We start from the raw sequence: 27,224 nt of genomic DNA on the forward strand, positions 1-27,224 counted from the left end.
TATGAATTCCTTAGAACACCTGTTTTTCTGGAAGAAGAAAATGTTTGACTTTCAGTGACAGATGCAAATTATCTACATCATTTTAAATTGAATTGAGGTAAAATAGGGAAAAAAATAGTGCCTAAGGAAGTAACTAAATATGTACTTATGGTGAAGTGCCCTTCTTTAGCCAAATATGAAAACACTTATTGGACAAATTCTTTATTCTTTGGCCCAGCCATAATTTTGCTCAAGGATGGTTTGATTTACAGAGGCCGCTTCACCCTTGTTTTTCATCATAAGCACTGACTTCTTCTTGAGTACTTGCTTTATCTCAAGTTGTTACATTGATAGAATATCAAAATTATCAGTGCTTAAAGTAGAAATCCACCATTTCTTTTAATTTTTGTTTTGTTTTTGTTTTTGAGAGAGAGCAAGATAGAGTATGAGCAGGGGAGGGGCAGAGAGAGAGAGAGAGAGAGAGAGAGAGAGAGCGAGACAGAATCTGAAGCAGGCTCCAGGCTCTGGGCTGTCAGCACAGAGCCCGACATGGGGCTGAAACCCACAAACTGTGAGATCATGACCTGAGCCAATGTCGGACACCTAACCAACTGAGCCACCCAGGCGCCCCAGAAATCCACCAATTCTTTTTTGCTCTTTGCATCTTCTTTTTTTCTGAGTTTCTAAATTGAATTGCGTTTCTGTTTTCCTCCTCTTCTCCTTTTCCATTTGCTTCTAGGGCCTTTTCCAGACTTCAAAACAAAGCCCATAGCTTTTTACTCATTCTTTTTTTTTTTTTTTTTTACATTTATTTATTTTTGATAGAGACAGAGCACAATTGGGGGAGGGGCAGAGAGAGAGGGAGACACAGAATCTGAAGCAGGCTCCAGGCTCTGAGATGTCAGCACAGAGACCCACGTGTGGCTCAAACTCACAAACCATGAGATCATGACCTGAGCCGAAGTCGGATGCTTAACGACTGAGCCACCCAGGCGTCCCAACTCATTCTTTTGATCTAATACCTTCATCCAAGTTTCTGCAAAATTGGAGAAAAGGAAGGATGGGGAATAGACTTTTTAGTCTTAAGATTTTGTTTGTTTTGTTTTTACTTTTTTCTTCTGAATTTCACCTATACCTTACAGATAGTGCTTTCTGGAGCCAGGAATATGAAGCCTAGTACTGCACAAGCCTGATGGTCATTGCTCTATTCTCAGGCTGTCTTTCTCTCCCAGTTGCAAAATACCTACTTTTCATCTTCATTTCACTGAAGCTTTTTGACAGTTACAGTTTCTTGGAGAACAGGAAAACAGTAAATTGATCTACTAGTGTCACTTTGAAGATACTGAAGTGTAAGATAAAGGACTAATGAGAACTGGTCTTCACTGGGACAGCTTGGGTTGAACCTAGGTTCTCTTATTATCTTTATGACCTTGGTCAAGTCAGTCAACCTTTCTGAATCTCCATTTGTTCATCTTTAAAGTTGTCCTCCTCAGGGGCTCTTGGGTGGCTCAGTCGGTTAAGCATCTGCCCCTTGGCGTTGGCTCATGATCTCACGGTTCATGGGTTCAAGCCCCACATCAGTCTGCACCATCAGTGCAGAGCCTGCTTGGGATTGTCTCTCCCTGTTCCTGTCCCACTTGCACTGTCTCTGTTTCTCTCAAAATAAAATAAACTTTAAAAATTATAAAATAAAGTTGTCCCTCTCTGAATGAGATGATATATGAAAAGTGATTTTCGACCTGTAAGGTATTTTGCAGTTATAATTTTTTGTAACCAGCTATGTGTTAAATTTTGGTATCTTTAATATAGTAAAGATAAGTAAAGAGAATTCAAAATTTCCAATGAAACAAAATGCAGATGGGTCTGCTGTTTCAAGAATTTCACAGTTGGAGGTAGAATGGAAATGTTAAACATTTTGAACTGATGTGCTTTTTTATTGTTTTAAACTTTTCTGTGCATGAGATACACACATAGAAAAATGTACATAGGAAGTATGTATGATGGCTGTGCACGTTTTAAGTAATAAAATAATCACCGATATACATATCGTTTAGTTTAAGAAATAGAATGTCACAGGGGCTTCTGGGTAGCTCAGTCAGTTAAGCGTGTGACTGTGATTCAGGTCATGATCTTTAGGTTCATGAGTTCAAGCCCCACATAGGGCTCTCTGCTGTTGGCACAGAGCCTGCTTCGGATCTTCTGTCTCCCTCTCTCTGCCCCTCCCCCACTGGTGTGCGTGTGTGTGCATGCTCTCAAAAATAAACATTTTACTTTATTTTTTTAAACATTTATTTTTTCGGGGCACCTGGGTGGCTCAGTTGGTTAAGTGTCTGACTGCAGCTCAGGACATGATCTCACGGTCCATGAGTTCAAGCCCCGCGTCAGGCTCTGTGCTGACAGCTCGGAGCCTGGAGCCTGCTTCCGATTCTGTGTCTCCCTTTCTCTCTGCCTCTCCCCTGCTTGTGCTCTGTGTCTCTCTGTCTCTCAAAAATAAATAAATTAAAAAAAATAATAATAACATTTTTTTCTCTTTCTTTTTTTTTTTTTAACTTTTATTTATTATTGAAAGACAGAGCATGAGCATGGGAGGGGGCAGAGAGAGGGGAAGACACAGAATCCGAAGCAAGCTCCAAGCTCCAAGCTGTCAGCACAGAGCCCGATGTGGGGTTCGAACTCACAAACCGTGATATCATGACCTGAGCGAGATCATGACCTGAGCCGAAGTCAGATGCTTAACTGACTGAGCCACCCAGACGTCCCTCAAAACTAAACATTTAAAAAAAAATAAAAGAAATGGAACATCACATATCCTTGCTTTAAATTCATCCAGAATCCTGACTTTATATATGCTAATGACTCCTAAATTTAACTCTGTGGTCTGGACTTTTCTCCTGAACTCCAAATTTGTATATCCAGCTGCATATTTGACATTTTCACTTGCATGTCTAATAGAATCTCAGACTGGCTATCTCCAAAACTCCTCATTCCTACTCCCACCCATCCATTGCTCTGTAGTCCTCTATCTCCATTAATAGCAGCTCTGTCTTTTCAGTTGCTTAGGCTAAAACTTTGGAGCTTTAAGTCCTTTTGTCCCCTCACACCTCCTGTAGAAACTATCAGTAGGGTCTGCTTAAAGTTCATTAAGAATACATCTAGGATCTCACTTCTCAACGCTCCAACTGCTAACCCAGTCTGTAGGCTACCACTATCTCTAGATTACTGCTTTAGTCTACTAACTGGTATCTCTGCTTCTGTTGCTTCCTCTCCTGTAGTCTATTTTCAGCACAGAAGCTTGAGGATCTTGTTAAAAGTAAGTCAGATAATGTCACTTCTCTTTCAGAACACTTCAGTGACTTCCCTTCCCATTGGCTCCGAGTAAATGCTCTGCACTGCTGACCTCAGTTAATGCTCCCTTCTCCTCCTGACTACTCTCCTCTTTGCTCATTCTCTTCCCGCTACACTGATATCTCGCTCATCCTTACACATGCCACTGAGTTATCTGGCGTTGAGAGTTTCTAGCTTTATGCTGGAGGCTTCTGATCCAAGCTCCTTCCCTTCTTGAGGCCCAGGGCTTTCTGATCTCTTCCTTACTTTTGTGGCCATTAATACCCTGGCTCCAAGCCATCAGGCATGAAGTGATGCCCTTGAGCAAATAAATGACTGTTTTAGAATTCTAGATACTATTCTCCTTTTGAACACATCCTCCACCCCATCTTTTTTTTTTTTTTTTTTGGCAAAGATTTCCTTTTCTCTGTTGCCAGTTCAACATTCATTAAGACTGTTATGTTTTATTTAACGTTTTATAGATGGCTTCTTTGTCAGCCATTTTGCCAGAATTGAAAGTCTGATAAATTGTTATTAGCTAGTGAAGTTAGATCATTGATTTCTTAGAATATTTTTTTTTATTTTTGTTATTTTTCTTTAATTTAAATCCAAATTAACACAGTGTAATAATTTTAGGAATAGAATTTAGTGATTTATCATTTACGTATAACACCCTGTGCTCATCCCAACAAGTGCCCTCCTTAATGCCCCTTGCCCATTTTGCCCTTCCCCCCCACCCCCTCTCCCCTAGCAACCCTCAGTTTCTTCTCTGTATTTAAGAGTCTCTTATGGTTTGTCTCCCTCCCTGTTTTTATATTATTTTTGCTTCCCTTCCCTTGTGTTCATTTGTTCTGTGTCTTAAAGTCCTTATATCAGTGAACTAATATGATATTTGTCTTTCTCTAATTTCGCTTAGCATGATATCCTCTAGTTCCATCCACATAGTTGCAAACGGCAAGGTTTCATTCTTTTTGATTGCCGAGTAATACTCCACTGTATATATAAACCACATCTTCCTTATCCATTCATCCATCGATGGACATTTGGCTCTTTCCATACTTTGGCTATTGTTGATAGTGCTGCTATAAACATTGGGGTGCATGCATCCCTTCGAAACAGCACACCCGTATCCCTTGGATAAATGCCTAGTAGTGCAATTGCTGGGTCGTAGGGTAGTTGTATTTTTAGGTTTTTGAGGAACCTCCATACTGTTTTCCAGAGTGGCTGAATTTTGTTTTTTTCTTGAATTAAAGGATGGAAGACTCCAGACAGGGGACCACATCTTGAAGATTGGTGGCACAGATGTGCAGGGAATGACCAGCGAGCAAGTTGCCCAAGTACTAAGGAACTGTGGGAATTCAGTCAGGATGCTTGTTGCAAGAGACCCAGTTGGTGAAATTTCTGAAACCCCTCCCCCCCCTGCAGCCTTACCTGTAGCCCTGCCTGCTGTAGCCAACAGGAGCCCTAGTGTTGTAAGTATACAAACCATTCTTTAATCTTAAATACTGGATGTGAGATCCTGCAAGATTAGAAATCCCTTCAACTCAGAGTGCCAACGATTGTGAGTAGTGTCCCCAAGGAAGTTAAGAAGAACCCTGCTAAGAGACCTTAGATAAGTTTTATTTTGTTTGTTGCTATGTCTCAGGGTTAAGTCATTCAGCCTCCCTGAGCTTCAGCTACTCTGTAAATTGGAAAATAATAGTACTTGCCATTTCTTTTTCTTAAATAAAGGCTTTTAAAAAATTTTTTAAATTTTGTTTAAAAAAGATTCCTTTTTAATGTTTGCTTATTTTTGAGAGAGAGGGACAGAGTGCGAGTGGGGGAGGAGCAGAGAGAGATGGAGACACAGAATCCTAAGCAGGCTCCAGTTTCTGAGCTGTCAGCACACAGCCCAATGCGGGTCTCGAACCCGTGAGCTGTGAGATCATGACCTGAGCTGAAGTTGGACGCTTAACCAGGCACCCCTTAAATTTTATCTTAAAGTAAGATTCAAACCCAACATGGGGCTTGAAATCATGACCCCGAGATCAAGAGTTGCATGCTCTACCAACTGAGCCAGCCAGAAGTCCTAGTACTTGTCATTATTATTTCATTAGAGTGGTGTTGAGGCATCCATGTATTGGAGGGGAAACTAAATATTGGTCAGTGTATGAGTTACTACAGATAGGAACAGAATGACCAAAGGAAATAAATAATATTTGTTATAATAATCATTATTATTATCATCAAACACCTAGAATTATTGAGGTCATCTGAAATCCTCACAGGAATTCTGCAAGATAGGTCTTAATCTTTCATTAAGATAAGATTGCAGGGGCGCCTGGATGGTTCAGTCAGTTAAGCGTCCGACTTCAGCTCAGGTCATGATCTCACGGTCTGTGAGTTCAAGCCCTGCGTCGGGCTCTGTGCTGACAGCTCAGAGCCTGGAGCCTGCTTCTGTGTCTCCCTGTTTCTCTGCCCCTGCCCCGCACATGCTCTGTCTCTCTCTGTCTCAAAACTAAATATTAAAAAAAAAATTAAAAAAAGAGAAGATTGCAATACATGAAGGAACTGAAGTCCAAATTACTCATTAAAAGTCATAAAGTGAGGGGTGTCTGGGTGGCTCAATAGGTTGAACGTCCAACTCTTGATTCCGGCTCAGGTGATGATCCCAGGGTCATGGGATTGGGCATGGGTTGGGCTCTGTGCTGTGTGTGGAGCCTACTTCAGATTCTCTATTTCCCTCCGCCCCTGTCCCCAACTTGTGCTTTTTTGTCCCTAAAAAAATAATAAACGTATAAAAACAATCATATAGTGAGTAAGTTGAAGCTGGGATTTGAATTCAGGTCTTTCTGGTCCTTTCCAAACCCTTTCCAACCAGCACACAGGCTCTGAATTAAGGGGTAATAAAGCGAATGGAAAGAAATAGTTTTTAAAAGGAGGGGCCATGGAAGAAAGAAGGAGAAGTGATTTTGGTGGGAAGAGGTGGAAGACCGTCATTCATCTGCATTCGAGGGGCTGTTCTATGAAGTTGTTGGCCTCTCCCTCTTTGACATCTTGTCGCTGGAAGTTTTCTGCCGGAGATGTTAGCATGATTTTTGTTTTCCTCCCCAGACTGGTTACAGCCACTTTCTTCCCTTCCATTACTTTAGCTCTCTTGAGCCTCCAATTCAGTAGTTGGGATCAACGTAGCTATGTGATAAGCGAGAATTTGATGCAATCACCCGTTTCCTTTCTCCTGTTAGCGTTTTGAATCGGATCATGTTTTTAGACACTTTATTCTTTTAAAGAACTATTTTATTTTTTAATTTATTTTTTAATTTTTTTTAATGTTTATTTATTTTTGAGACAGAGAGAGACAGAGCATGAACGGGGGAGGGTCAGAGAGAGAGGGAGACACAGAATCTGAAGCAGGCTCCAGGCTCTGAGCTGTCAGCACAGAGCCCGACGCGGGGCTCAAACTCAGGGACCGTGAGATCATGACCTGAGCCGAAGTCGGACGCTTAACTGAGCCACCCAGGCGCCCCAGAACTATTTTAAATTAGAAGACAAGTAATGAAAAAAGGTTCTAGGTTGACAGTTTTTGCTCACAATTATTATTCACAATAATTCTTAGCATTTGTTTCAAAATTTTTCTTTACATTTGTTTCTTTTTTATTTATTTTTTGAGAGAGGGAGGGTAAAAGTGAGTGAGAGGCAGAGAGAGAGAGAGGGAGAGAGAGAAGCGAGGCTCACCCGAAGCGGGGCTCGAACTTAGGAACTTTGAGATCATGACCTAAGCCGAAGTTGGATGCTTAACCAACTGAGCCACTCAGGCACCCCTACATTTGGTTCTTTTAGATAAAAATTTATCCTGAGGTTTTTTTTTTTCTAAGTGGCTGTTATTAGTTTTCTGTTGTTGTGTAACAAATTATTACAAACTTTGTGGCTTAAAACAACATGCTTTGTTCACAGTTGTGCAGTTCAGAAGTCTGGGTAGGACGGGCTGGGTTCTCTACTTAGATTCCCGTGTGGCCAAAATCAAGGGCTTGCTGGACTCTTATCTGGATGCTCTGGGGACAGTCTGTTTCTAAGCTCATATGGATTGTTGGCAGAAAACAGCTCCTTGCATCTGTAGGACTGAAGTCTCTTTTCTTTGCTGGCTGTCAGCTAAGGCCCTCTCAGCTCCTCGAGGCTCCCCGTGGAACTTCTCATAGGACCTCTTCATCTTCAGACCACAAGTCCAGCCCTTATACTTCAAATCTTTGTCACTTCCTTTTCTGCTGCCAGCCAGAAAACTGCTTTTGAAGGGTCTGTGATTAGATTAGATGCACCTGGATAGTCGTCTTTCTGCCACATACTGAAACATAAACACAGGAATAGCACCAGGAATCAAAAATCATGGGGACCATCTTAAGATTCTCTCTGCCACAGGTGCTAAAAAAAATACTTGACAAACCATGCACAAATTGTGTACACAGTTATGGAAGTAAATATATATCATTAAAAAGTTTTTTTTCCTTTTAAGACAGTTCTCTCTCTCTCTTTTTTTTAGGACAGTTCTCTTTTTGAAACTTATGATGTTGAACTCATTAAAAAAGATGGACAAAGTCTTGGAATTAGAATTGTTGGGTATATTGGAACTCCGCATACAGGTAAATGAATCATTTCCATTTTGTATTTGGAAATAATTGTAAAGGATGTTAAGGTTTCTAGATAGTAAAATTAACTATCTGCAGACTTTAATTTAAACACTGAACAATAAACCGTGTATTTTTAGTGGCAACCAGTTACTTTTCAGTGATTAGAGAATTACAGTTTTATCTCAGTAGTTTTATAGCTGACTTGATTTTCATTAACAAGGATTTAATTATCCAACTCATCATATAGCATTTGAATTGTACCTTCTTTTATTTCTTAAATATATTTAAAATATTGTGACTGTTACATATTACGACACTTTAGATGTGATAAAATAAAAAGATTACTGTATTTCATATTGTAAATGTCAAAAAAGTATTAGTATAATCACTAATATATATATATAAAACAATTTATTTGATTAGAATTATTTTCCTGTCATATAAAAGGGTTCTATTGTAATAATAAATACATGGCCCAAGTATTTCTGAATAACATCCCCTCAGCTCTTACATGTAAAGATTTGGTAACTTTCACTGTATGAATTACTCTGTTATTATAAGGCAGTCATTAGAGTAAGGTAAAATAAATTTTTTGCACAAATATTTGCTAGTAACATGAATTCACAGGTATGAAATGTTCTAGTTTTTTAAAAAATAGCAAGATTAGAAAGTTAATTTTTTTTAAAAAATTATTATTTTGCATACTTACAGCAGGTGGAAAGATTAAGAGTGCTAATGTATTCAAAGTCCTGAATGAAATTCATGTCAGGCCACTTTGTGCTATTTTAGCCTAATGAAATAACTGTTTTCAAACCTTTAGATTTTTCTGAGTGCCACCTTTATTAGGTTCAGAATTTAAATGAGTTCCAAAAGAGCTAAGTATGGATTGTATAGTAATGTTGGGGGGAAAAAAAACTATATTGAATAGCTCTTAATATGCTGTCTGGTTAAAGAAATCATGACTTTGTTCCTAAACTTGTGGCTTATGACTCAAATACTCTATTAAGTTTTTAGAGTGTTCTTATAAAGTTAACAATATACACACAGAGTAAAATGAAAGTGAATAATAGAAGACTGAGAAAATCTGATGTGTATGTTACTGAATAAAGAAAAGAATCCTTTCTCCTCTTTACCTTCAAAAGAAGTTTTGGAGACTGGGCGGGGGGCAATGGTAAATCCAAAAACTAGAACATTTAAAAACTCAAACTCAGCATGCTATTTAACATGTAGTCTTTCAAAATAATATTCATTTTATTCCATTCATTGGACTTTTGAGGGGGTTACTTAGTTCTGAAAGGGATAGAGAAATGAATGTAAGAAAAGTCTAGTCAGAGAAAGAAATATGTAAGTAACTCTTAATTATTTAAGGATAAGTGAAATATATGTTTTAGTAGAGATCTAAGCAAACTATCATGACAGTTGAAAGATTAAATTTGATGAAATAAAGAATTCACAAAGAAAGGTATTTGCGCTAGTCATGAAAAAGGATTTTAGTAGAAGGGGTGAGGTTATAGGAAGAAAAAATGGATAAGAAAAGGGATAGCATCATGACAATACTTAGTGTTTTGGTGAAATCTCAAGTCTTGTGTGTGTGGACTTTTGTCTTGTTGGAGGGATGGTAGTTGGATGTAAGGAAAAAAAGACATTTGGGGCAGAGTATAGAGGTCCTTGAGTATGAGTCTATGAAATTTACGATTATTTAGGCAATAGGAATCCATTGGTGTTTAGTTTTCTTCTATTGACAATATTTTAAGTTCATTTGAAATGAATAAAAGTACAAAATCATCCAGAGTTATGGTTTTCATTTTCCAGTTTCTCCTCCAGTCTTTGCCCCTAGGAACGCATGCTTTTTATACAGTTGTAATTTTTATATAGCCATTTGTTTCTATTTAAATATTTTATAATATAAAGATTATGTAACATTGTGAAGATTCTACTTAAAAAAACAAAACAAAACACTATGTGTACTTTTCCGTATCTGGGAAGCTAACAGTGAACTAAATGTAGGCCGGAAGACCAGGTAGGAGGGAGACTCTTGTCTTAGTGCTGGTGAAAAGTGACGAGGTCTCTGAGGCAGCAGGGAGAAGGGGGACAGCCCAAGAGAAGAGGCTGAGACTGCCTGGGCTCTCCTGAATTCCAGTTGGTGGTAGAGCACATTTCATCAAGGTTCCATTACTGATGATTTTTCCAGAAATAGTCATCAGTCACATCATTTCAAATTCGGGTCACTCGTGATGGTGACAGTTTGAAATAATCCATCAATTTCCCTGCTTGTGTTCAAGATAGTATTTATCAAGCCTCGAGTCAGCCCCTGTAGCTAATTAACCTCTTGATATGAATTTTGCAATCAAGGTCTAATTAGAGCTTTCTTCCTTTTTCCATATGTTTTCGTGCACCTCAGGGGAGGCTTCAGGGATTTATGTGAAAAGTATAATACCTGGCAGTGCTGCATACCACAATGGCCAAATTCAAGTGAATGACAAAATAATTGCTGTAAGTACCTGTCCTCTGTTTTAGAATGGAATCAACTTGGGGGGTCGGGGGGGAGTTATCTTTATTATAATGTATGTGAGAGGAGAATGGCTTCGCATAATCTCATAATGTTTCTTTTTTTTTTTTTTTAATTTTTTTTTCAACTTTTTTTTATTTATTTTTGGGACAGAGAGAGACAGAGCATGAACGGAGGAGGGGCAGAGAGAGAGGGAGACACAGAATTGGAAACAGGCTCCAGGCTCTGAGCCATCAGCCCAGAGCCCGACGCGGGGCTTGAACTCACGGACCGCGAGATCGTGACCTGGCTGAAGTCGGACGCTTAACCGACTGCGCCACCCAGGCGCCCCTTTTTTTTTTTTTTAATTTTTTTTTCAACGTTTTTTTTATTTATTTTTGGGACAGAGAGAGTCATAATGTTTCAAAAAATTGAGTGTCATCTCATTGATTTGGATTCTTGGGGTTCTAAATTTGTTTGCTTTTTGTTTTTGTTTTTCATTGTGTGTGAAGAAACAAATCAATAACCATATTGGTAGGAAGAAAATATATATATATATATATATATATATATATATATATATATATACACACACACACACACACACACACACATATATATATACACACACATATATCTGAAAGATGGTCTGCCATTCTTCTAGAAAAGACTTTTTTTTAATTTTTAAAAAATGTTTTTATTATTTATTTTTGAGAGAGAGAGAGCGCAAGCGAGCGAGCATGTGCATGAGCTGGGGAGGGGCAGAGAGAGGGAGACACAGAATCTGAAGCAGACTCCAGGCTCTGAGCTGTCAGCACAGAGCCTGACCCAGGGTCTGAACCAATGAACCGCAAGATCATGACCCGAGCCAAAGTTGTCAGATACTGAACCGACTGAGCCACGCTGGTGCCCCTAGAAAAGACTTTTCAAGCACCTCTGTGTTTTTTAAACTCACTCATTTTTCATAGAAAATAGGCTATTAACCAGATCTTTTTATCTCTTCATGAAAGTAATTTTTCTACTAACTGTAAGTAATTTTGAATACATACAAAAAAATAGAACTATTTTATATATTGGAGAATATAATAATTACCTTTTGTCAATTCAGACTGGTCTTTCTTCATTTAGTAGAAATTGGTTAAAGTTTAAAGTTTATTTGAATAATATTTTTGAAGCATACACACACACACATTTAATTTAGTGATTTACATAGAAACAAATGTTCATTGGTGTCATTTGAATCTTCGTCCTTCAAGTCCATCTAGGGAAGCACCTTTCATGACTCTTGGCTTAGGAAGCGTCTTGTGATTTGCAGGGAATGGAGTCAAGCAGTAAGCAGTGGATGCTTTGGAGAAAATACTTCTAGGGAAAACTAAAAGTAATGGTTTGGCCAGCTTGGGAGATGAGGCCTGTGTGTTCTGATGGACTTCAGAAATGAGCAATTGGGCTTGACTTAGATTAGTAAATCTGTTTCTTGCATATACTTCTTCACAGCACTAGAAAACTATGGGGGGAGATGTGTGTATCTCTTCTGGAAACTACCACATAATGATATGACAGAGGGAAGAAGTATTGGATGACCTCTTCAATGTTGATAATACAGGCTTGTAGTTAGTACATCTTGAGAGCTGTGTTTAACAGTTGACCATCTTTGAAGGCACTTTGAATTTTGAATAGCATAAGAGACTAAGACCTTTTCCCTCTCAGGCTGTCAGTTAAAATGTGTGACTCTCAATTACAAGTTTGAATTTGCTCCGTAGGTTGTCAGGACATTTGTCAGCATGTTTCACTACTAATTTTGCCTCCTATTCAAAAATAATTCCTTAGGTTTAATACAAATTCGTTTTGGCATAAAATGAATTGCCCGATTTTATTCTGCCTTGTCAGAGTTGAAAATAGTAGCTAACCTGAAGCTTCTGTTTAATGTGTCTCTTAACATTTTAGGTTGATGGTGTCAATATTCAGGGTTTTGCCAACCAGGATGTTGTTGAAGTGTTACGAAACGCAGGGCAAGTGGTACACCTAACTCTGGTTCGAAGGAAGACATTTTCATCTGCTTCTCCACACGAATGGCCTTCAGACAGAGGTAGTTCATTCCACGATCCCTCTCCCCACCACGTAGTCTAGGTTTGGAAGAATATCTTATCTACAGAAGTTGCTCTGTGAGTCTGGGAAGGAAAAACTGCCCACCTTGTGTAATGTAGTGATGGAGAAATGAATCAGCTAGCTCATTTGTGCATTGAAGAAGAACTTCCTTGTGCCATTCCAAATGTTAGAACATGAACCCTGACATGCATTAAGCTTTGAGAGCTATTTGAAATGGAGATGGAAATAATTTTTTCCAAAAAGCTTCTAAATTTCATTTATTACTTATATTTGAATAATAAAGCTTCGACACCTTTTGTTCTAGGGGCTCTCATTTGTCTAAGGCTTTGACATTTTGCACACTTAAGATTTCATACTACTTCTAACAATATATTTAATTCTAATGTCTCCTGATTTACTCTATGAAATACAGAGGGGAGAAAAGAAGGATTTCTATTAAGAACATTTTTATTTGTAAAATATTTGTTATTTTGATTAAAGAATAGCAAATTGTCATTATGGAACAAATGGTATGCATGCCAGTTTTTTAATTATCAAGTTATTAATGTGTAGATTGAAAAATTTGACAGTCCTGAAAACAAATTCAATTTAAAATGAATGACTAGTTATAGAACTAGTAAGAAATAATTCCATTAGAATTTGTCAGAAGATGAATATATTTTTTTTCCTCTCTTCTGAAGATATAATAAGCCTGGAAGCCTTGTCTCAACTAATATTGATTTATATTTAAATGGGAACTTTTTAAGTTTTATGTGATAGTGAAAATTTTGCTGCTGAAAGACAGATGCCCTGTCAACTGCATCGTATGTATGAAATTAAACATTGCCTAAATAGTACAAATTGTACCAATGCTATATTGACCTTAAAAGGTTTACATAAATATTTATATCAACATAATGGTTTTTAATAGCTCTGATAGAGCCCTTGGCTTCAGTCTACTGTATCAAATAAAGTACGTTATCTGCGAATTAGCAATTCTTTCCTGCGCATGCCTCCATTTTAAATTTATGTTGGGATAAATTTTGACTCTAAATTCACACTTCTTCCACGGTTGAGATGTCCTTCATATGGGTTTTACTAGCACCCTTAGAAGAGCGCTATACTGTAGCACTTATCACTCTGTTTTGGGATCACCTGTTTCATGTGTAGTCACTATAATGAAAGGAAATGGTGATGCCTTTGTTCCCTGCCCCACGTAACACATTTTCCTCTGCCTTCAGTCTTTTACTGAGGGAAACTGCACAGCTTCTAGCGCTTGCCCAATACTTGCCTCTACTATTCTAGATCTTACTGTCTTTCTCTCCTACTGTTTGTATACCTTATATACCTTTTTGGTGTACCTGTTTGTATACTACTTGTAGCATACAATTACATCATGTACTGCTCTGTACTATAAACTGTGGTATGCAACTATTCTCCCCAGTTACATTAGCAACTTTGGGCCTCATTACTTTGGCTAGCACTAGGCTGTGGTTTTAGTGTGTATCAGTGGATTAATGATGTAAAAAATATCATGTGGTTGAAAATTTCATGCTAAGATCATAGGAACTTGTAACTGGCTATATTTTTCAACATTTTATTGTTGACCTCTGAACAACACAGGTTTGAACTGTATAGGTCCACTTATGTGTGGATTTTTTTCCAATACAGTACTGTGCTATATTTTCTATAAATGTGGTTTTTTTCTTTCTTAAGATTTTCTTAATAACATTTTCCTTTCTCTATGTTGCTTTTACTTTTTCTCTAGAATACGATATAATACATAATAAACAAGTTCTGTTAATTGACTATGTTGTCAGTAAGGCTTCTGGTCAACAATAATCTGCTATTAGTTACATTTGGGGGGGCATTCAAAAGTTACATGTAGGTTTTCAATTGCATGGGATGGGAAAGTGCCTCTAACCTCCACATTGTCCAAGGGTCAACAGTATTGTAAAAATTTTTGTAGATTTTTTTCAATGTTTATTTTTGAGAAATAGCATGAGATGGGGAGGGGCAGAGAGAGAGGGAGACAGAGGACCTGAAGCAGGCTCTATGCTGACATCAGAGATCCCAATGCAGAGCTCCAATTCACAAACTGTGAGATCATGACCTGAGCTGAAGTCGGATGCTTAACCTACTGAGCCACCCAGGCGCCCCTGTAAAAATTTTTAAACATACAGAAAAATTGAAAAACATATAACAAATACCCACGGACCCACCATTTAGATCCAACAGTTAACATTTTGCCATATTTGTTTCATCTATTTGTCCTTTTCCCTGAACCCTGTGAGAGTGAGTAGTAGACATGGCACTTTAGTCCTGCATACTTTATAGCTTCTAAAAATAAAGATATTGTCTTACATGATAACATATCATTATCACAACGAAGAAAATTAATAGTAGTCCCTAATATCCAATGTGCAGCACGTACTTAAATTTTTTTAATTGCCCCAAATGTCTTCTGTAGCTTCTTTTCGCACTCCCCACTCTCTGAAAGAGAAACCTCATAACATCAAGATTCAATCATGCTTTATGTTTCTTTGGTTTCCTGTGATATGTTTCTTCAGTTTCTTAATCTAGAAGAATACCCGACCCCTGCCTCCACCTCCATGGCACAGACTTTTCGTGAAAGGATTTGTCCATTTTGTCACCAGAACACTACATTCTGAATTTCATTGTCCTTGTGGTGTAATTTAACTTGTTCCTCTATCCACTGTGTTTCCTGTGAGAAGCTAGATATAAAGCCCTAGTTAGATCCAGATTAAATGTTTTTGGTAAGAAAACTTTGTAAGTCATGCGTGACCATTTAAAAATGACCAAAAATGACTCTTGTTCAACCTTTCTTGTGTTTAACAGATACATAATGACTTGCATGCTTGAGATTGAAAGTTTTGGATATCCTATTACTCAGCTCAATTTAGCTAAGGGAGGAGAACCCTTAGCTGCAACCAGGGGAATTCTCTCCAATTCCCTTCCAATTCATAAAGTTACCTATGTAGAGTTGTTGTTTTTTTTTTTTTTTTTTTTTTTAACTTATGGTGGTGTCATGCCAGAACTTAGGTGAGCCCAGAGCAGTGGGAAGGGCTTATTCTGCATAACCTGCTCCTTACCCACCACAAGTGCAAGAGTATATACAGACCTTAGTGTTCTTTTTCTTTACCAAGGCTATGTTGATAAGTATCTTTTGTAGAATGACTTGGCCTTGCTCTTCTTCCCCATTGCCTGGTTCCTTATCCTTTCGAATGCTACCAGAACTTCCTTATTTTTTTTTTTTTAGGAATTGAGCGGTTATCACACATGACACTTTAAATAAAGTATCATATATGTAAGTTACCTGAGGTGTTTGTAATGAGGTGGTCAAATGGGAGAACAGGACTAGAATGAACTCCCTTAAATATGGTCTTCAGCTGCTAGTGATTCAAGCTAGTAATTTTTTTTTTTTTTTTTTTTTTTTTTTTTTTTTTTTTTTTTAGGAACTGTCATAGAATCATCGGAAATACCAGCCCTCTATTCAACTGGAGCAGTGGAAACAGAAACGAATTTGGATGGTGGGGATGAGGAAACTGAAGAAAAAATGGGTAATCTAAAAGCCTTAGAAAAATTAGGTAGACACAAAGCATTCAATTCAAAACAATCAAAGTAATTTGACTTTCTCTTATTTGTTAACTGTTTTCTCCCTTTAGAGCTAATACGAGAAATTTTAGAGACATTTTGGAGATAGGAAACAGGATATTCTTAATATCAACATCTTACCGCTTGTGACAATTGAAGACCAGTCGTTATTGTTTAATCTTTGTTTAATTAATTTTTTTAAAACTTTGTTTTGAGAGCACAAGTAGCGGAGGGGCAGAGAGAGAGGGAGAGAGAGAATCCCACGCAGGCTCCATGCTGTCAGCATAGAGGCTCGATCTCACAAATTGTGAGATCATGACCTGAGCCGAAATCAAGAGTTGGATGCTAAACCAACTGAGCCACCCAGCCTCCTCTGTTTAATTAATTTTAAATGCATTTTTATCAGTATGTGTTAACCCTTTTCATCTTGCTAGCATTTTAACAAGCTTACTGCATATGTTAGCTTATGTATTGTCGTTGATACAGTTATAGATATCTAGGTATCTGTATACATATAGCAGTGTTTTTTAACATAATAATTTGTAATCTATACATATGTATGTTTTATCAAACTGCCAGATTGTTATATATTTATACTTTAATCTTCTTTTCAATTGATGTGCAACTTTGTCCTCTTTGTACTTTGATAACTTGGCTACGGAGTTGACTGTTCTGCAAGCATTTTGAATAACAGTCTCACACAATTCCCTGCACAGCATTGCTCAGGAAAGCCTTGACAATTGAATGAAATGGGATACTTCACACCATCCTCTTCCAGAGAAGTTTTGGCTTTGTCTTGTGTCAGGAAAGAATGGCCTGAAGGAAGGAGTAGCCCCTCATTCAAGTTAAAAAATTTCCTATAATTTGGAAATTTACCTTATTCTTTTTTGACCCGAGTGGATTGTATTGTAGTATGATCTTTGCTATTTAAATTCAGGTGTACCCGGATAGATTGTCATGGAGCTGTTGGGTGAAAATCAAATACGTTCTGAAATTAGAAATATCTTTAGACGTTTTTATCTGCTCTTTTTGGATCAATCTCACTGCATTTTTTTCTTCATGAGTATGTTTAATTTCAGTTTGAGAGTAAGACCAAAGTCATTGAACTGCTAGAAGTTAGCTTTCTTGTTTGCTGTAGGGGCAGAAAAACTGTCCCTTCTTCCCTTCTAGGTTCTTTGGTCTAATAATTAAATTGACGTAAGACAGATTAACAGGAGAAAAACACATTCTATAAGTATGGAAGCCCCATAAAAATATGAGACCCAAGAGTAAGTTGGGCAATTGAGGCTTACATGCCGTCCTGAATTAAGGAGTGGGATAGAGGCCTGTGGCTTCAAAGACAAGGAGGCTAATTTGCAGCGTGATAAGAAGAGCAAATGTTTGGTGATTAAAAGTTTGCTCTACCATGACAATAGGTCTTTCAGATAAAATAATTATCTCTGGTGATAGCTCTTTCTGGTATAGGCCTCCTATCTAAATTCTTTTAGGTAGTTAAGGGAGAGGTAAAAGTTTCTCCTAAGTCTGTTGGGTCTTGACTGTCTTTAGTTCTAAGTATTCCATGTGCTAGAATGGCATATTTTGGGGTGGCATATTCTGCTCCCCTTCAAACATTGGAGTAATGTTTCAGATCATCATAGTTTTCATTTTCTTAATGTTTATTTATTCATTTCTGAGAGAGGGGCAGGCAGAGAATCCTAAGCAGGTTCCACACTGTCAGCCCAGAGCCTGATGCAGGGCTCCAACTCACGAACTGTGAGATTATGACCCTAGCTAAGATCGAGTTGGGCACTTAACCGACTGCGCCACCGAGGTGCCCATACTATTCGTTTTTCAAGTACTTTTGTGTAGCTCAGGATTATTGGGCTGCTGAAATTAGTCTTTTTCCTCTGGTACTTAGCTTTGTGCTGTGCTTTAAAACTCAGTGACTCTTGGGGCGCCTGGGTGGCGCAGTCGGTTAAGCGTCCAACCTCAGCCAGGTCACGATCTCGCGGTCCGTGAGTTTGAGCCCCGCGTCAGGCTTTGGGCTGATGGCTCAGAGCCTGGAGCCTGTTTCCGATTCTGTGTCTCCCTCTCTCTCTGCCCCTCTTCCGTTCATGCTCTGTCTCTCTCTGTCCCAAAAATAAATAAACATTGAAAAAAAAAAAAAACTCAATGACTCTCTGTGCTTCCATTGTACAACTGAAAGATGAAAAAAGTTAAAAGGAATTGTAGGTGAAATATCATTATTTTATACATGTGTGTGAAATGTCTTTAAATATCATATTCTTAAGCTTACCAATTAGCTTACCAGATAAGAAACTGCTGCCCGGAAGAAATTAACAAAGATGGTAGAACTCTTAATGTAATTTCTTATGGAGGTGTTGACAGCAGTAAATAGACACACAGTGCAGAGCCCACGTGAATGATACTTTTTTTTAATAAGACTTCCGGTTAGTTATTCCCTTAATGTAACCTAGCGTATCAGTTGGTAGAGTTACTTCATGGATATTCTTTTGTACATGTAGTGAGTTTAGCTCTTTAGTGTTAGTCTTAGTCTCTTAATTCTGAGGTTAGCCTGTTTTACTTGATGATTTGCATTATGTAATTAAGCATTATATGCACCCAAGATGAGCTGTCCGGACTGAAGACTGAAAGAGCTGATATTGCAAGTTATGTTTGATTTTAGACAGATGGTTATGTCATTTGGAATAAGTGTTCTGTGACTTGTTTAATCTTGTGATAAAATGGAGAGTTTTTCTTTAACTTACAGAAAAAAAACGTGAAGGTTTGCTTTTTCTGCTACTATGGATGTAAGTTGAAATTGTGTTTTCAGTACTTTAACTTTCACCTACTAGGCATTATTCAGACTATGAACGGTGCCCTGAGCTTCTGGCTAAGATCATATGGAGGACAGGCAGGATACTTAAAATCTGTCTTAGTTCTTGAATGTTATCTTACCTTTGCAAAAAAGGTAATATTATACTTAGGAGTCAAAAAGGTATAACTAACCACGGAAGACCAAAGTAAAGCCAGAGTTTCTATTATATTAAAGCTCATGCATCTCCGTGGTTGAATTAAACCAGACAAGCCTTTATATCTGCCCAAGTGAGAATTCTGACTGGGTTGTGTTGATATGTCCACTTGATAGTAAAGATATCTTTTGATAAATCTGTACTTTTTCTATGGTAAGTGGAAAGTATTACTTTGAAGTGATTAACATTTAAATTAAGTCCTTGTTTGCCTTAACATATTGTAAAGCAAAGCCAGATGTATTTTTCTTATAAACGGCAGGATGTTTACATCTAAAGTGCATATATTTCAAATTTCATTTCTAAGTCATCATTTCCTTTTCCCTTGAAAATAGTTCTTAACAAAAAAGTCCCATCATAATTTGGTCACAATCGGCCTTACATTTTACATTAGTGTTATAAGTCACCTCTGATTTACTTTACCTGGTAGACCCAAGTTAATGCATTTTCCTTTTCATTCGTTTCCCTTTTACTTACTGGAACTGTGTGGTTATTGAAGAATTTAGTAGTTAAGTGTGTTTGACTCACCGTAGCTTCAATATTCTTTTTTTTTTTTTTTTTTTTAATCCAGAAAAAGTTCCTGACTCTCTAGAAAATGAGCTGAAATCTAGGTGGGAAAACCTTTTGGGTCCAGATTATGAAGTAATGGTATGTTAAAATGTTGCAATAAAGAACACTCATATCTCATTTCATGTTAAGCTCCTGACACTGCAGTTCAAAGAGATGGGAGAGCCCAAGAATAGCCAGCTTGCCTTTGTTTTTTACCTCCTGCCTTTCTTCCCTAGCAGATCAATTGATCTTTTCCCCCCTCTTTTAGCATTTTAAGCTATAAGAACAATTAAGGACTGCACGCAAGTTTCAGTTACAATTAGCAGACACTCAGCTCATGTTGAAAACATTTAAGTCAACAGTAGGCAGAAGAATCTTAGAAAGCTTGCCTTTAAATTTATAACCTATATCAGCTGCTTAAAATTGCTGGCATTTTTATGATTGCTTTTATGATCTGTTTGTTTTATTGTACACTGAAAGGGCTGTGGATATTAGTCCTATGTTTCACAAAGAATCTTACAGTTTTATGAGAAAAATGAAAGAATGATTATCAAATGGATTAGGGAGAACAGGAAGTAATTTAGGTTAGGCAGAAGTTTATAGTGCCAGTGGTCCATTAGACTTTCTTTCACCTGTTATTAGATTCATTGAGTAAGGGATTGATTACATTCCCCCCTATGAATCCACATGAAAGCAGAAAGCTGTGCTTAGAAAAGCCTCTACAGTGTTCACTAAATGCATTAGTAATAAAATATTCTATTAAATTTCTATTGTCATTCATGTTTTCTTACATATGTTTATCATTAGCACTCGTTGGCTGGTTGGAGAATTTTTTTCTCTTCTTGGTTCAGAACATACAACCACTATCTAGTGTCAGAAAATTTCTAGTGTTTTTAAGATGAGTTAAAACATTCAGTGCTCTGTTCTTGCTAATTTTGTACTTGCATGTTGGTTGTTATGAACGCCTGCTTCTTTACTTCATAGATTTCAAATGCTGTTTTGTCATTAGGCTATCTATCACCTTAGCCAATAACCTTTTCTACTATTCTTAGTGGTTTGATACTCAAAGTAATTTGGTGTCTGAGTATTTATGAATGGCCAGTTTTGTCGTGGGCTCTTTTTTGTTAAAATTTTACTTTGCCCTTATAACTGTATTTCCAAATTTCATTTATCATACAGTGAGGTCATAACAGATTAGGTAGAGAGGGGAGACATACTTTGAGACTGGGAATTTAAAGTGACAGCTTATTCATTAAGGGTTCTTGCTGTTTTGAGGGATGAGAAGAAGAAAGGAGAAACCAGGCAAGATGAAAAATGCATGCACATATGCATGTACTCCAGTATTCCTTACTTCATTTTTCTTCTAGAATCTACTTCTGTGAAGTGCAGTACTTCTAGAAGCTTTAAGTTGGATCATTGTTTAACTTACTCCTCCCTCCAGATGTACCATATTTTATTAACAACTCACAGATGCAAATCATCAGTAAAGTATTTTGCTTGCTGGCAATTTACTTCTGTGGATTTCCACCACTGGAGCTTAGAACAATAGTTTTAGGCCAGGGTTGAAAGCTTCAAGTATTCCATGAGCCTCTCACCAGGCCAGGTCTTTCTGTTTGTGTCCTTGCCAGCCAAGTCTCCTAGGGAAATGGTAGAGCTTTTCTGTAGAAAGTCAGATGCTTCAATTTTTCCAAACACATCTTACTTTACTGACCTTGCAATCTTTGTTTTAAGGCCTGGATTTAAAAACAAAAATGACGATAACTCTTGGCTTTGCGAAAAGAGTAAAATTTTTATGGACTCCTTCTAACAGAACATTATATTAAAATTTTAGGGGGCATGGCTTTTTAAAAATAGTGTATGTTTTTGCCCATCCCCTTCTGGTTCAACTTCTGAGTAATTTGGTGAGGGTGGGGGGGGGGTGGGGGAGGGGGAAGGATTGCTGTAGAAAACAGTAACAACAGAACAGGAAATATTCGCTGAAATTCTACATTATGTGTTATACTTATGGATTTCAGAAATATCAAAAAAAGATGAGAATGTAGATCCGTTGGTGTTATCAATATATAGGGTTTATAGATTATTTTCAGAAAACCTAAGAAGAAATAAAGTTATGCTTTTACAGATACTGGATTTTTTTTTCTTGTAAATTTAGGTTGCGACTCTGGATACCCAGATTGCAGATGATGCTGAGTTACAAAAATATTCAAAGGTAAGCATTATTTTTTAAAAGGTTACCAGTTTTTTGTTGCTTGAAGAACTTTCTCTAAGTCCTTGTTGGAGACACTATGTTTCCAGAATTTTAGTCTTAGATGATTTCTGGAAATGTGGTAGGTTCTCACTGTTCTGAAAGGTGATGGTTACGTATGCCTGGGAAGGGCATGGCGTGCCTGTGCCTCTTTCAGAAGCCAAACCCAGGTTTAATTACTTTGCCCACTTTAAAGGTAGTGCACAGAGTAACATTGTGCAGAGTGTGTTAGCCTTTCAGATATTATTAGCAAACCTTTTAAAATGCTTGCCAAAAATCAGGACCACAAATACAGACTTTAAAAAATCTTTCAAGGGTGCCCGGGTGGCTCAGTCAGTTGAGTGTCAGACTTCGGCTCAGGTCATGATCTCACGGCTCGTGGGTTCAAGCCCCAAGTTGGGCTCTGTGCTGATAGTGAGGAGCCTGGTTGAGATTCTCCATTGTCTCTCTCTCTACCCCTCACCCCCCTCTCAAAATAAATACATAAACATAAAAAGATGTGTAAATGCCATCTTTTTCTCTATTTCTTGAACATATTAATTACAGCTTATAAGGACTTTAAACAGTTAATTCTAATATCTAGATCAACTTTGGATGTGTTTCTATTGTTTGATCTTTTCTCTTATTGTAGTTCCTTGTTTGTCTCTCACATCATACCATAAGGTAATTGCCCAACATTATGTAGGACAGCTACAAAAGGCTTCAGATGATGTTATCGTTGTCCAGGGGGATTCATTCTTTTCTCTGATAAGTATAGTGTGTGTTGGGGGTGGGTGTGGGGAGTGGATGATCTCCGAGATGTGGCAGAGGTATGGTTCTGGTAAGGTTCAGACTCTGTCTGGTTTGCCTTTGCTCCTAAGACCTAGCCTTCCAGGTATTTCACACAAGTCTGGAATGTTTTTTACCTGTCCCCTCTTCTTGGTGGGACCTGAACTCCAGTTCTATCTTCTCAGTACTTCAGGGCTGCTAAAATCTTGGTTTTTCAGAGGTTTTCTTTTTTCCTTTCCTTTTTCCTTTCCTTTTCCTTTTCCTTTTCCTTTTCCTTTTCCTTTTCCTTTTCCTTTTCCTTTTTCTTTCCTTGACAGTGCGAGTGGGCAGAGGGCAGAGAGAGTGGGAGAGAGAATGTAGAGCTGAAAGTGGGGCTCGAGCTTACCTGAAGAGGGGTTCAAATTCACGAACCGTGAGATCATGACGTGACCCGAAGTCAGATGCTTAACCAACTCTGCCACCCCAGGTGCCCTTTCAGAGGTTTTCTGATTGGCTTTTAGCCTTCTTGTTCATATAGCTTTCGAACTCAAGAGACCTCCTTGGAGAAAACCTGCCTTAGCTCAGGCTCAGTTCCTCATGCAGCTAAGCTCTAGTTGTCTGCCCTCCCATGTTCAAAGCCATTAAGACCCTGTGTCATCATACTCTACGATAAGTTAAAAAAAAAAAAAAAGTATAATAACCACACTTCATGCACCTCTTACATCTTAAAAAAATGGCATTGTCTTTTTCCGGGCGTATGTTCTTCTCGCATTCATTCCCTAGTTCCTTTCACCAGTCTTACTAATTTCATTTTCTTTCCTGATTAACTTCTATACAATATATATATTTGTACTCTAATTCTTGTATAAAGACACAGAAAGGCTTTGAGTTGAATAGACTTTCAGAACTAACTCCTAGAAATTCACCAGTGCATTCAGCTGTACATTCATTCATTCATTATTCATTCATCAAATATTTATTAATATCTATTTTGTGTCAGGTCCTCTACTGGGTGCTGGCGTTTCAGAAGATAACGGAGGAAGAAAAAAAACCACACACACACACACAAAAACACCTTCCTGCAGAAGTTCTGTTTTTTATAAAGATTTATTTTATTTTTAGAGAGTGTGCATGAGCAAGTGTGCACAAGCAGGGGAGAGGGGAAGGGGGAGACAGAGAGAATGAATGAATGAATGAATGAATGAATGAATGAATGAATGAATATTAAGCAAGTTCCACACTCAGTACTGAGCTCAATGCAGGGCTTGATCCCACGTTCCCAGAATCATGACCTGAGCCCAAATCAAGAATCAGACACACAACCGACTGAGCTATCCAGGTGCCCCTAGAACTTGTATTTTCATAAGGGGAGATAGGAAATAAGTAAGTTACACAGTATTGGTGATATGTGTCATGCAGAATATTGAGGCAGTGAAAATGAATGAGGAATTCAGGACAGAGGGTAGGTTTGCACGTTTAGGTAGGTTGACCAGGGAAGGCCTCATTAAGAAGGTGACACTGGAAGGAAGCATTTTAGGAGGTGGAATAAGCAGCCTAATTTTTCTTCTGTAGAATATGAACAATAATACCTTTGTTGGAAGGTTAAGTATAAATATACATAACATATGCCTTAATATAGCTCAGTGCTAACACATAAGAATTGTTCAGTAAATGGTGATTTTGTTTCCCAGTTGTGTGCTTCATTTTTAGTTTCGAACTTTTTTTTTTTTACAAGAAAGCTATTTTAAAACATTTAATCATTTAATTGAACTTTTGTTGTGCCAAAGTATTTAATTCCTTAAATTTTTTTTATCCTGGGAGAGTTCTGCATAATTGCACTGTTCTCTTTTCATGTTTAGTTGTTACCTGTGTATGTTTACATATTTGTGGTTAGTATGTCCATCCTTTTATGTAACGTATGTGTGAGGGAGAAGGGACGTGTACTTTTCCCACATCACGTTCTCACACATCTCTACTTTTTTTCTATAATTTCTTGATGAAATTAATCAAGATGTCCACAGATTATTTCTGTATGTTGATGAAATTATGGTTTTTAAAAATCCTCTTGGGGCCCCTGGGTGGCTCAGTCGGTTAAGCGTCTGACTTCGGCTCAGGTCACGATCTCGCGGTCCGTGAGTTCGAGCCCTGCATCGGGCTCTGTGCTGACTGCCTGGAGCCTGTTTCACATTCTGTGTCTCCCTCTCTCTCTGACCCTCCCCCGTTCATGCTCTGTCTCTCTCTATCTCAAAAATAAATAAATGTTAAAAAAAATTAAAAAAAAAATCCTCTTGTAATTAGGAGTTTAGTTGTTGGCTCAGTGTCTTGTTTCCCCCTGCAATATGTAAGGAGACTATTCTAGTGGTGCGTCACAGAGGAGGACACTCGAGTTTGTGTAGGTGCAGTGTCTCACCTCAAATTATGCAGCTAGATAGCAGGTGCTTAGAGCACCTTCATTCATCTCTGAAATATTTGCTGAGTTCCTACTCCGTGCCGGACACTGCTGCCAATGGTAGGCAGTAAAATGGAAAAGGCTTTTGCTCTCATAGAGCTTAGACTCTGGCTTTGGGTAAGGGCATGATAATAAACAAGTGAAAGGTAGCTTGATCAAATAGTTGTAGATTGTAAATAGTGATGCAAAGGAGTAAACAGAATGGTGACCTCACAGCTGGGGAGGAAGGAGCATTTTGGAGAGAAAGCCAGAGAAAGCCTTTCTGAGCCCGGGCCTGAAGGATAAGGGCATGTGGGGCTGGGAACCTGGTGACTGGCAGGTGTAAAAGTCCTTTGGGAGGATAGGGCCAGCTTGTGGGAGAATGGAAGTTGTTAGGGTCAAACTGAGTGAAGATTAGAATTAAAAAAATTTTTTTTTTATCTTAATGTTTATTTACGTGAGAGAGGGACAGACAATCCCAAGTGGGCTCCGTGCTGTCAGTACCAAGCCCAATGTGGGGCTCGAACCCATGAACCATGAGCTCATGACCTGAGCCAAAGTCGGACACTCAACCGAATGAGCCACCCAGGCGCCCTGAAGACTAGAATGTTAAATGAGGATGGTGAGGGAGACCAGGTGCTACAGGGCTTCTAGATCCATGGTGCTAAGCCTGCGCTTCAGTTGTGGTGCCAGGTAACACCAGTGGAAAGATTAAGTGGTTCAATGTGGAGATCTGCGGTCAAGGCTGTAGGTTTTTCTTCCATCTCCTCAGGTTTCTATTTAGGGAATCCATGTTTCATGGACATGGCTGGTGTTCCTAAGGGTCTGGCTGTCTTCAGGTGGTCACTCCAGTTTGCTTCTCCATTGCCACCACTCTTGAAGGGATGACGATTCTGGAAGCATCTTCACGAATTACTTACTGGCCAGTGTAATAGATAAGCTTTTCTTATGAGGTGGATGGAGTTGTGGGGAAAGAGGGAGGTGAAAGCAATTTACACTGGCTTGAGCATTAGCTGCACTGCTTCTAGGAAGCCGTTAATCATGACATGAGAACGGTTTTCCCGCATCTGGGGAGACTGTACTTTTAGGGATGGCTTTCTTGGCAACTGTTTACTATTAAGATGATCACAGCACTGTGAGGGAGAAGCATTTAGCTCATGCTGGTGACCTTTCCGCTGGCCATCAGTTGTAATTTGGAGTGAGCATTAGTAATATCCCTGGTGTGGGAAACAAACATAACAGGTCCTGTTGTCTGGTTTTGACAAGACAGGCTGGCAGATTTCACTTTATTTCCTTCCTGAATTATATTCTCTGAACCAAAGGACATTAAAACATGAGTTTCCCCCTCACTCTATATAAGCAAATCTAATTTTTAAGGCAGTGGGATGTACCACTCTCCCACCCACCCCCACTCCAGGAGTTGCAGTGGGTATTAACACTTGATTACCAGGATCAGTTCTTTGCTTTATTATTTTTTTAATTTTTTAATTTCTTAATTTTCATTTTTTTGAGATAGTGTATGTGGGTGAGCAGGGGGAGGGGCAGAGGGAGAGAGAGAGAATCTCAAGCAGGCTTCATGCTCAACATGGAGCCCCAGTCCAAGGCTCAATCTCATGACCCTTGGATCATAACCTGAGCCGAAATCCAGAGTCAGATGCTCAATTGACCTAGCCACCCAGGGGCTCTCAGTTTCTTTGCTTTAAACACGTTTTCTCCTGGGGCGCCTGGGTGACTCAGTCGGTGAAGCATCCCACTCTTGATTTCCGCTCAAGTCATGATCTCATGGTTCATGAGATTGAGCCCTGTGTTGGGCTCCATGCTGACAGCACGGAGCCTGCTTGAGATTCTCTCTCTCCCTCTCTCTACTCCTGTCTCATGCACTCTCTCTTTCTCTTTCTAATAATAAACATTTGAAAAACGTACTTTTTCTCCTTTATTTCTCACAGACACCCTATTGGTCAGCAAGTGTTTTCTTCTTTCCAATTTTAATATGTGGAAACTGAGTGTCAGGCTAGTAGAGTGACTTGTCCAAAATCACATGCAGCTAGTAAGTGGCAAAGTTAGGTAACAAATCAAGGGTTACGTGGCTTCTACACCTGTGCTATTTTTTCTTTTGAATAAATAATATATGGATATGACCTAAAATTAAAGGGCG

At 38.5% G+C, this 27,224-nt stretch overlaps 1 protein-coding gene across 5 annotated transcripts in view; it reads left to right on the forward strand.

Moving 5' to 3' along the window:
* Positions 1-27,224, forward strand: part of PATJ (PATJ crumbs cell polarity complex component) — a 365,326-nt gene that overhangs the window by 35,649 nt on the left and 302,453 nt on the right. For 4 of the 5 annotated variants that reach the window (XM_045035937.1, XM_023258767.2, XM_045035940.1 and 1 more), the window contains exons 8-14: positions 4,557-4,775; positions 7,817-7,916; positions 10,306-10,397; positions 12,337-12,478; positions 15,954-16,085; positions 19,672-19,748; positions 21,802-21,858. In XM_045035937.1, the coding sequence (XP_044891872.1) occupies positions 4,557-4,775; positions 7,817-7,916; positions 10,306-10,397; positions 12,337-12,478; positions 15,954-16,085; positions 19,672-19,748; positions 21,802-21,858 (819 nt within the window). The remainder of the gene's footprint in view (positions 1-4,556; positions 4,776-7,816; positions 7,917-10,305; positions 10,398-12,336; positions 12,479-15,953; positions 16,086-19,671; positions 19,749-21,801; positions 21,859-27,224) is intronic. The other variant, XM_045035938.1, reaches the window with a different exon arrangement.

The sequence above is a fragment of the Felis catus genome, chromosome C1 (genome assembly GCF_018350175.1).
Source record: "Felis catus isolate Fca126 chromosome C1, F.catus_Fca126_mat1.0, whole genome shotgun sequence".
NCBI classification, from domain to species: domain Eukaryota; kingdom Metazoa; phylum Chordata; class Mammalia; order Carnivora; family Felidae; genus Felis; species Felis catus.